This window comes from Rana temporaria, chromosome 13 (assembly GCF_905171775.1).
Source record: "Rana temporaria chromosome 13, aRanTem1.1, whole genome shotgun sequence".
Taxonomy (NCBI): domain Eukaryota; kingdom Metazoa; phylum Chordata; class Amphibia; order Anura; family Ranidae; genus Rana; species Rana temporaria.
The window spans coordinates 89,745,391-89,757,403 of NC_053501.1; the positions used below are offsets into that span (position 1 = coordinate 89,745,391).

The 12,013-nt window shown below is 46.7% G+C and overlaps 1 protein-coding gene across 2 annotated transcripts in view; it reads right to left on the reverse strand.

Annotated features, from left to right (window-relative positions):
• LOC120920293 (SH2 domain-containing adapter protein D-like) overlaps positions 1-12,013 on the reverse strand; it is an 85,687-nt gene that overhangs the window by 50,779 nt on the left and 22,895 nt on the right. For both annotated transcript variants that reach the window (XM_040332287.1, XM_040332288.1), the window contains one exon: positions 707-1,011. In XM_040332287.1, coding sequence (XP_040188221.1) covers positions 707-1,000 — 294 coding nt within the window. In that variant the 5' untranslated portion in view covers positions 1,001-1,011. The remainder of the gene's footprint in view (positions 1-706; positions 1,012-12,013) is intronic.

Genomic DNA, 12,013 nt, shown 5'->3' on the forward strand with positions numbered 1-12,013 from the left:
AGTTAAAGCGACGCAGTGCCAGAAGCTGAAATCTCACCTGGTCAGGAATGGGTATACGTGCCCAGTAAGGAAGTGGTTAAAGGAGTTGTAAAGGAAAAACATTTTTTTTGCTGAAATGATGGTTTACAGGGTATAGAGACAAAATAGTTAACCGATTCCTTTTAAAAATGATTAAAAATAGATAAAAATCAATCATATAATGTGCCTGCAGTTTCACTTTCGTTTTTAAACTAGTTTCATGTTTCTGTGAAGTACAGAGACACACAGAACAAAAAACACAGGGCAGTGTTTGTTTTTAAAATAAATGAATCTGCTTGGTTCTGAGGGGTTTTAAACACACAGTAATCACACCTCCTTGATCAGGGACCACAGAGAGAAGCTCCCATGAGTTTTTTCATAAGGAAACAGACAAGCAGGAAGTGTGGAGATCAGAGAAGGAATACAGCAACTTCAAAGCAAAAACGAACAATGAGGACATGAAACCAGGATTGCAGTAAGGTAAAGGAAGCTATTTAGCTAAAAAAAAAAAATATTCCTTTAGTGACCCTTTAAATATATGTGTGATTTTGAGTTCAACTATATTGATTAGCAAGGAAACAGTGAGTACCTTTTTTCTTGGAAATCCTTTTTGTACCCAAAGATTTTACCAAAAATGTTTGCCTTGCGAAATTACTTTGCCCAAGCCCTGTCCTAATTAGCACCTGACCTTTCCTCCAGGCTCTTCTTCTGAACCTAGATGAGGCCTCCTCTGGTATTCTGATGGCTCCACCTTGATAAGACGGTGTCTAGGGGATACAATCAGTTGCAAATCATCAATCCTGGAGGGAGAACCCAACAGTCCCTTGTCATTGTTCTTCTCCTCATAAGGATCCTCAAAATCCAGGCTCTTCTGAGCTCTGTAGGCACGAAGTATTTCACTCTCTGTGTAGTCGGGCTTTGGAGGCTGTGGTGGAGACTTCTTGCTCCCAAAATGTAAGTAATCCTTCAGCCACCTTGCCATTGAGACTTGGTCTAGACAAAAAAAATAAAAAAGAAGAGACAGAGTTAAAGTGTGAGGGCGATTTATTTTTTATTTTTTTGTTACCTCTCTTTAATACATGCACACATCCACATGTTTTATTCTTTTAGACATTTTGCAAGTACAGGAGACCTGCTGATCAGCCAGAAATCCGGGGGGCTCACGATTTCTCGATTGGGTGGACAACACGGTTTCCTTGCTGCACTGAAATCCTGTCTTGTGTTGGCCTGCTGGAACATAGAACACCACCCGTCCTCCACCTCTGCCCGCCCTACTCCACATACATATAGTAAGTCCTTTCCCAGGGAAACAATACTGCTACCTTAAAGGGGTTGTAAAGGTACAATTTTTTTTTTCTAAATTGCTTTCTTTACCTTAGTGCAGCTCTCCTTCACTTACCTCATCCTTCGATTTTACTTTTAAATGTCCTTATTTCTTCTGAGAAATCCTCACTTCCTGCTCTTCTGTCTGTAACTCCACACAGTAATGCAAGGTTTTCTCCCTGGTGTGGAGTGTCATGCTCACCTCCTCCCTTGGACTACAGGAGAGTCAGGACACCCACTAACACACAGCTCCTTTAGCTGTAACCTAGAGAGCGTCCTGACTCTCCTGTAGTCCAAGGGGGGAGGGCGAGCATGACACTCCACACCAGGGAGAAAGCCTTGCATTCCTGTGTGGAGTTACAGACAGAAGAACGAGAAGTGAAGATTTCTCAGAAGAAATAAGGACATTTAAAAGCAAAATCAAAGGATGAGGTAAGTGAAGGAGGACTGCACTAAGGTAAAGGAAGCTATTTAGGGGGGAAAAAAATTGTACCTTTACAACCCCTTTAACTCTCAAGAACCTGGTCACTGACTGTGAGGTTAAAGAGCTTTTAGGAAATGTAGGGCTACATTAATAGGAACCGACTTCCCAGCAACTGACCTGCAAGGCTGGCCCTAGAAGGAGCAGATTTATTGCCTGAAAACACAGGTTACAGGAAATAAATTAGCTTTTAGGCCGAGTACTCACGGCAGGACATGTCCGATGAAAACGGTCTGCAGACCGTTTCCATCGGACATGTCTGGCCGGGGACTGCCCGGGGACTTCTGTTCGATGGCTATACACACCATCGAACAGAAGACTGCGCGTAAACAATACGCGGGGCGTGTCCGCGGTGTCGACGCGTCGATGACGCGGTGTCGCCGTGACAATGACGCGCCGGCGTGGGCGGCCTGCCTTGAAAATGCTTCCACGCATGCGTCGAAGTCATTCGACGCATGCGAGGGATGGCGGGCGGCAGGACATGTACGGTAGGTCTGTACAGACGACCGTACATGTCCGGGCGGACAGGTTTCCAGCGGACTGTTTTAAAGCAAGTCCGGGAAACAGTTGTCTGCTCAGAAACGGTCTGTCAGACAATTGTTTGCTGGAATCCTGTCCGCGCGGCTGTACACACGACGGAACATGTCTGCTGAAATTGGTCTGCCGACCAGTTTCAGCAGACATGTTTGGTCGTGAGTACGGGGCCTAAGGCCTCGTACACACCACCGGATCTATCCGCTGGAATTGATCCGCGGATCAGTTCCAGCGGACAAATCCGGTCGTCTGTACGGCCTAGCGAATATTTATCCGCAGAGATTTCTCGGCCGGATCGATTTCAAGCGGATATAAATTTCTTAGCATGCTAAGAAATGTATCCGCTTGAATCGGGTCCAGCGGATTGATCTGGTGGTCTGTACAGACTCACCGGATCAATCCGTCCGCTCCCCTCCCTCGCATGCATCGTAATGATTCGACGCATGCGTGGAAGTACTTACCTTCCAGCGTCGCGCACGTCGCCGCGTCATCATCGCAGCGACGGCGCGACACGTCACCGCGGAAGAATTCCGTGCGGATTTTGATCCGATGGTGAGTACAAGCCATCGGATCCAAATCCGGAGGAGGAATCTCCGCTGGAAACGGTCCGGCGGACCGTTTCCAGCGGAGATCCCCTCGTGTGTACTGGGCCTTACTGTATTTCCCCATCAACACAGACAGACAGTGTTGACAGGGGAATCCTTCCTGCTAAGCCATTGTGTTAGTTGCATGCTAAGCCATTGTGCAGGCGCAATCCGAGCTGACGGAAATCTACGAGGCAGAACAGCTGTGCTTGCTCCCGATGCTCGGAGCTGGTTATACACGCCACTAGAGATGTACAGAACTGTTCGTCGGCGAATAATTCGCGGCAATTTTTTCGCGTTCGCCGATGCGCCCGAACGTATGCGCTGTTCGATCCGCCTCCTATTAATTATCATTGAGCAAACTTTGACCCTCTATCTCACAGTCAGCAGACACATTCCAGCCAATCAGCAGCATACCCTCCCTCCCTGACCCTCCCACCTCTAGGGCAGCAACCATTTTAGATTCATTCGGAACCTGCATTCTTAGTGAGAGGAGGGATAGTGTTGCTGCTGCTGAATTGATAGGGAAAGCATAGATAGACTAGTGTTTTCAGTGTCCACTCCAGTCTTGAAAGACTCATCTGATCTCTGCTGTAAGGACAGCACCCCAAAAAGCCCTTTTTAGGGCTAGTAACCCCAAAAAGCCCTTTTTAGGGCTGGTATATCAGTCTGCTTTTTTTTTCTCTGTAATCTAATTGCAGTTGCCTGCTAGGAAGGCAGCGTGCGTGTGTCAGGATCACAGCGTACACTGTGCCCAGTGCCACCCACCACTCATCTATCTTGGTGGCACAGTAGATTACATTTAAAAAAAAAATTACTGCAATATAATTGTAGTCAGTTGCCTGGCTGCCAGTGTGTGTCAGGGTACAGCGTACACTGTGCCCAGTGGTACCCACCACCCATCTATCTTGGTGGCACAGTAGATAACATTTAAAAAAATATATATATATATATATATATTACTGCAATATAATTGTAGTCAGTTGCCTGTCTGACAGCGTGTGTCAGGGTACAGCGTACACTGTGCCCAGTGGTACCCACCACCCATCTGTCTTGGTGGCACAGTCGATAACATTAAAAAAAAAAATTGTGGGCCATATTCTCAAAGAATTACGCCGGCGTATCAGCAAATACGCCGACGTAAGTCCGATTCTAAGGCCATCCTATGTTTAAGTGTATTCTCAAACTGAGATACACTTAAACATGCCTAAGATACGACGGCCAGCGCCGTTGTATCTTAGGCTGCAATATCTACGCTGACCGCTAGGTGGCGTTTCCTTTGCGGTCAGCGTAGAATATGCAAATGACTAGTCACGCCGATTCTCTAACGTACGCTTGCCCGTCGTGGTGATTTTACGTCGTTTCCGTAAGCGATACGCGGCGTAAAGATAAACATGCCCCCTAGGTGGCGTACTCAATGTTAAGTATGGCCGTCGTTCCCGCGTCGAAATTTGAAAATTTAACGTCGTTTGCGTAAGTCGTCCGTGAATGGCGCTGGACGCCATTTACGTTACCGTCAAAACAAATGACGTCCGTGAGACGTCATTTAGCGCAATGCACGTCGGGTAATTTACCCGACGGAGCATGCGCATTACGATCGGTGCGGGAGCGCGCCTAATTTAAATGATCCACGCCCCCTACCAGGATCATTTTAAATAGTGCTTGCGCGGGTGGACTTTACGCTACGCCGCCGCAAGTTTACAGGTAAGTGGTTTGGGAATCAGGCACTTGCCAGTTAAACTTGCGGCGGAGTAACGTAAAGGACATACGTTACGCCGCCGGAGATCTATAAGAATATGGCCCTGTATTACTGCAATATAATAGTAGTCAGTTGCCTGGCTGCCAGCGTGTGTCAGGGTACAGCGTACACTGTGCCCAGTGCCACCCACCACTCATCTATCTTGGTGGCACAGTACATAACATTTCAAAAAAAAAATTATTACTGCAATATTATTGTAGTTAGTTGCCTGGCTGCCTGACACACCATCCTCCTCCAGCTCAGCTTCGGGCACCTCTCAAGTTACCACTCGCCCGCATGCCACCACCACCAACACTAGCATCACAGCTGCTTCACTGGATCTGTCAGAGGAGTTATTTACACATCAGTTGGAAGAAATGAGTGATGCGCAACCATTATTGCCAGAGGTTGTAGATAAAAGGGATATGACTCAGTCAGGCAGCATTACACACATGGACGTATGGTGTGATGATGATGTACCCGCTGCTGCTTCCTCTGCTGAGTTGTCAGATACAAGTGACGCGGTTGATGATGACGATGTGTCCGGGGATGTCACGTGGGTGCCCGCTCGAAGAGAAGAAGAAGAGGGGGAAAGTTCAGATGGGGAGACAGAGGAGGAGGAGACGAGTTGGAAGCAGGGGGAGGTCGTCGCAAGGAGCTAGTGGCACAGTCAGACAGCATGTATCGGCACCCGGGGTCAGCCAGACAGTACGCCAATCAACGCATGCTGTTGCCACCACCAGAATGCCGGCATTGCAAAGCTCAGCAGTGTGGAATTTTTGTGTGTGTTTGCCTCTGATAACAGTGATGCCATTTGCAACCTGTGCCAAAAGAAACTGAGTCGTGGGAAATCCAACACCCACCTAGGTACAACTGCTTTGCGAAGGCACATGATCGCACATCACAAACGCCTATGGGATCAACACATGATGACGAGTACAAGCAGCACACAAGCTCAAAGCCACCATCCTCCTCCTGGTGCAGCATCTTCAGTCACGCCAACCACTGCTATCCTCCTTGCCCCCTCTCAACCATCCGCCACTGCGTCTCTCACCTTGAGCAGTTCCTGCTCATCTCCCCACAGTCGGTGTCTGTCAAGGACATGTTTGAGCGTAAGAAGCCAATGTCACAGAGTCACCCCCTTGCCCGGCGTCTGACAGCTGGCTTGTCGAAACTCTTAGCCCGCCAGCTTTTACCATACAAGCTGGTGGAGTCTGAGGCCTTCAAAAAAATTGTAGCTATTGGGACACCACAGTGGAAGGTACCCGGCCAAAATTTCTTTTCACAAAAGGCAATCCCCAACCAATCCTTGTAAAAAATGTACAGTATGCAAATATAATGTCTCAGGTAAGACCAAGAACCTTGAGTTTCGTTCCACAACAACTGGGAAGGTTTATCCTATAAAACATGTTTGTACTTGTTCAACTAAGTATGTGATGTACCTTATTACTTGCCCGTGCGGCCAACAATACGTTGGTCGCACTATCCGGAAATTTTCCGTCAGAGTAGCTGAGCACATAGCCCTCATTTTAGCTGGTGATATTCACCACACTGTACCAAGGCATTACAAAAATCACCATGCTCAGAATCCCACTGGCACACAATTCCTCATTATAGATCAGTATGTGTCCCTTGGAGAGGCAGCCCGAAAACCCGCGGGGTGTCTCAACTCGAAACATTCTGGATATACGAATTGGGTACACATACACCATCAGGTCTCAATGTGGAGTGGGACATTAACTCTTTTATTAACAAATCCTAACAAGTACAGGACGTCCCAATTCACGTTCCATATTTAGATATATTTGGTATATTCGGTGTTCATTCGAAACATTTTTGTTTCTAATTCATGTTATAAATAATATGTTTCTGTATAGTAATTTAGCTTATTTCTTTTTTCATTTTTACAATTTTCATATATATTTTTTATATATATATTTTAATTTTTTTTTAGATATCTCTCTTTTTGTATATATATAACTGAATGTACTGTATAATGTTTTAATCTTACAGCTTGTCATGGGGGTTCGTCCAGTGTAGAGTCACTTTCTGGACTTACTGTACATATCATTTACATATTTATAGGCATGAATTTCTTAATTGGATACACATCAATCTAAGAGAAACACATTTTCATTTTTTGTCTCTTTTGCATAAATTCTTACTTATGTTTATAACATCCCCCTCAGGGGGTGTTAGATTTGCCATTTTGATAGTCAATGTTCATTGACACTCAAGGCCAAGATGTATTTCCCCATAAGGATTCGCCTTTTTTCCTTTTTTCTGTTAATTTTTACAATGCAATTAATCAGGCTTGTCCCAATAAATTTTGAATTTTTTAAAGTTTCTTTTAAAATAATATACAGAACTTCAGCATTCTAGATATAATATAACCATTGTGTGGCAGTCAATGCTTTGCCCATTCCCCTTTTTTCCTTCTCTGTTGTCTTATTATACCAGACAACATTTGCAAGGTCCGGGTTGTGAGGCAGTTTCCACATCCTGGAACGCATAATGGAGCGCAGCGTTGCGTTCCAATCTGGAACGCAACGTGTGTGCATACACACACACACACCCACGTATTGAGGATCATGATCATTGATGACACGCCCATCACGAACGTCATCCTACTGGGCTGCGCCACGCTGAGCGACTAAGCTTAGCGGCGCTCTCTGTGACGCTTTGTTTATGCGCCTTCTTTCAGCGAGGTCATGTGACCCAAGCGCCAGTCCATGTAATACATACTGAATATCCGGCCGATTCATGGCGCTATCCTGTGACGCGGATGCATACTATTGGCCCATACAATCGGCTCGGACGCACACGTGATCAAATCATGTGACCTCACTAAGTTCGACTATTGCAGGCTGTCTGCCATAGATCACACATGGACCAGGTTAGTTCACTTTTAATAATGATCTGTTTTTAAAATGATTTCACCATTTATTTTGGACATAGATCTCTCATAATTAGTTTTATACACTTAAATAATGTATGATACATCAGAGTGACCCGGAAGTGCATTCTCATTGGACGACCCCCCAGGGGAGTGATCCTAGGGAGGTCACATTTCATATTTAAGCATGGTGGCATCAGTAGAGTCTTACCCCAGACGATGCTAGTTGTAGCGAAACTAGTCGGGACTCTACTGCTGCCATGCACTTTTCCACATTGATGTCCTTTTTATCAACAAAATTGTAAGTGTTTTTATCTGGCATTAAACTTACTCGTTTTTACGGTATCACGCTATGTGCCTTTCATTTTCCTCCACATACTTTGGGCAAGCTCTCCAATTCCCATGAGCCATCTCCCAGCTGGGGTTATCCCTTCCACCTGCCACTAAGCGAAGACTCCATTGTTATTTGCTGGTCGTTCGTTTTGGTGTGTTCCGGTATATCCTTCAATCCATCCCAGTTACAAAGCTTTACTGATCCTTTGGGCATAAGCTCACTTGGATCCATCGCATCTGGTAAGCCTTCCCTTCAGGTGGCGGGCGTTATCACCAACATTCCAGTTTAATCAGAATCACTGTGGATGTTTCATCACTGTCATTTGATTGATCATCTTGACTCTTGATTTCACGTTCACTTTTATGGACTTATATTTTTTCAGACATCTAGACTTAGGTCTATAGTGTCTCATCACACTAACCACCATTATTATTTTTTACGATTTATGTACACATCACGGACTCACATTTTTTGTTTATATTTATGTGTGTTTAACATAGACATTACTGTCCTTTCACCAGTTATTTCTCAGCGCTGCATTTTTTTTTTTTTTTTTAATCCCCAACCTGTACTCTATTGTGTAAAAGGAAGTCATGGCATCCCTTGCAAACAGTGTTGGGGCAAGGGTCCATCTGACCACTGATACCTGGTCTGCAAAGCACGGTCAGGGCAGGAATATCACCTACACTGCGCATTGGGTAAACCTGCTGACGGCTGACAAGCATGTAATGCGTGGCTCTGCAGAGGAGTTGGTGACACCGCCACGACTTGCAGGCAGGTCTGCTGCCACCTCCTCTACTCCTACTCCATCCTCTTTGATAACCTCCTCGGCTGAGTCCTCTTCTGCTGCTGCGTCTTGCTCCACATCAGCTGCACCCCCCCCCAGCTCCCCAGGGGCTATTCCACATCACGGATACGACAGTGTCACGCCGTCTTGGGGTTGACTTGCCTGAAAGCAGAGAGTCACACTGGACCAGCACTCCTGTCCGCCCTGAACACACAGGTGGATCAGTGGCTGACTCTGCACCAACTGGAGATCGGCAAAGTGGTGTGTGACAACTGAAGCAATTTGTTGGCAGCATTGAATTTGGGCAAGTTGACACATGTCCCGTGCATGGCACATGTGATGAATCTGATTGTACAACGCTTTGTGCATAAGTACCCAGACTTACAGGACGTTCTTAAGCAGGCCAGGAAGGTGTGTGGCCATTTCAGGCGTTCCTACACGGCCATGGCGCACTTTTCAGATATCCAGCGGCGAAACAACATGCCAGTGAGGCGACTGATTTGCGACAGCCCGACACGTTGGAATTCAACACTCCTAATGTTCGACCGCCTGCTCCAACAAGAAAAAGCCGCCAACGAGTATTTGTATGACCGGGGTGCTAGGACAGCCTCTGCGCAGCTGGGAATTTTTTTGCCACGTTACTGGACGCTCATGCGCAATGCCTGTAGGCTCATGCGTCCTTTTGAGGAGGTGACAAACCTAGTCAGTCGCACTGAAGGCAGCATCCGCGACATCATCCCATTTGTTTTCTTCCTGGAACGTGCCCTGCGAAGAGTGCTGGATCAGGCCGTAGATGAGCGTGAAGAGGAAGAGTTGTGGTCACCATCACCACCACCAGAAACAGCCTTATCAGCATCGCTTGCTGGACCTGCAGAAATGCTGGAAGAGGAGTGTGAGGAAGAGGAGTCAAGAGGAGAAATGTGGCTTTGAGGAGGAGGAAGACCAACCACAGCAAGCATCCCAGGGTGCTCGTTGTCACCTATCTGGTACCCGTGGTGTTGTACGTGGCTGGGAGGAAGAACAGACCATCAGTGAGATCAGTGAGGACGAGGAACAGGACATGAGTAGCTCGGCATCCAACCTTGTGCAAATGGGGTCTTTCATGCTGTCGTGCCTGTTGAGGGACCCTCGTATAAAAAGAATGAAGGAGAACGACCTGTACTGGGTGGCCACGCTACTAGACCCCTGGTATAAGCAGAAAGTGCCTGAAATGTTACTAAATTACCGGAAGTCGGAAAGGATGCAGCAGTTCCAAAATAAATTAAAAAGTATGCTTTACACAGCATACAAGGGTGATGTTACAGCACAACGGGAATCTAACAGTGGAAGAGGTGAAAGTATTCCTCCTCCTACCATGACCACGCCGGCAAGGACAGGACGCTTTACAGATGTGTTGTTGATGGAGGACATGCAGAGCTTTTTCAGCCCTATGCGTCGCCACAGCCCTTCGGGGTCAACCCTCAGAGAACGACTAGACCGTCGGGTAGCAGACTACCTCGCCTTAACTGCAGATATCGAAACTCTGAGGAGCGATGAACCCCTTGACTATTGGGTGTGCAGGCTTGACCTGTGGCCTGAGCTATCCCAATTTGCGATAGAACTTCTGGCCTGCCCGCTTCAAGTGTCCTTTCAGAAAGGACCTTCAGTGCAGCAGGAGGTATTGTCACTGAGAAGAGAAGTCGCCTAGGTCAAAAAAGTCTAGATTACCTCACCTTTATTAAGATGAATGAGGCATGGATCCCGAAGGGACTGACAGTGGGCGATACATTTGACTAAAGGCCTGATGAGATGAGCTGCCTTGGGCTACAAATGGTCCACACGCTGCTGTATTTTATGTATGCATGCCGGATGACTTGCGTGACTTATCCGCCACCAACTAGGGTTCAAGCCTCAATGTTTTAGTGCACTTTCTGCCTGGAAAACATCAATTTTTCTGGCCGCTGCTACAGCAGCAGCTGCAACAATACCTAATTTTTCAGACATGTGTATATGCCTAATTTTTCTGTCCTCTGGTGCTGCACTGTGGCTGCAAAAACAAAACAAAAAAAAAAGGCACATACATGTGTCAATTCCCCTTCGTGATCGCTACCTTGTTGTGGTGAAGGGGCTTGTGTATCACAATGAAGCAACCACCTCTGAGTGTGTTGGCAATGGCAATGTTGGCACACCCCAGATGATAAGGTCGTTGCTTCATTGTGATCAGACAAAAAGCGATCGACTGGATAATTTTGCATAGAAAAAACACATTAATTTTCTTTGTGATCATCTAAGGTGATCATTAAAGCCTACTAGGCCAACAATGGGCCCACACTGCAGAATAATTGTTTTCTGGGTCACTTAACTGTCACTGAACTGTCACTGAACTATCTCAGCACAACTATAGGCTTTGAAAAACCCCCATCGTCTGCAATCTCCAAAACGTTCATTGACGTCAGTGAGGACAAGGAACGGGACATGGCTAGCTTGGTATACAACCTTGTGTAAATGGGGAGTTTGCGGTTGTGCAAATGGACTGTTTGCAGGTGTTTGCGGTGCGTTAAACGGGGAGTTTGATCTGTCAGAGTTTCGTCTGTCACTGTGAACCCTAACCCTATTACAGACAGGGTTAGGGTTACAGACAGGGTTAGGGTTACAGACAGGGTTACAGATAGGGTTAGGGTAACAGATAGGGTTAGGCCCCATGCACACGAGAAGCAAATGCAAACTCATCTAAACACAAGTTTTCAAACGCAAAAACCGGCGTTTAAAACGCCAGTTTTTGCCGCGAATTTCGCGGCGTTTTACCGCGTTTGCGATTATAAGCATTTGGTTAAGAAACATCATAAGACCCTCCCTAAGCTCAAAAAAAGTATTATTTAACCATTTCAGCTATTTTGTGAGACCAGAGCAGCTGAGAGAGCAGCAGTGTACGGGTATTTACCGTGTCACTTGCCACGTCACCTGCCAAGTTGTGAATTGTCCACTTGCCACGTCATCTGCCACGTCACCTGGCCACGCCACCTGCCACAAGTTGTGGATTGTCCACTGGCCACGTCACCTGGCCACGTCACCTGCCATGTCACCTGGCCACGTCACCTGCCACAAGTTGTGGATTGTCCACTTGCCATGTCACCTGGCCACGTCACCTGGCCACGTCACCTGCCACAAGTTGTGGATTGTCCACTGGCCACGTCACCTGCCACATCAACTGGCCACGTCACCTGCCACAAGTTGTGGATTGTCCACTTGCCACGTCACCTGACCACGACACCTGCCACAAGTTGTGGATTGTCCACTTGCCACGTCACCTGCCACAAGTGGATTATACACTTGCCAAAT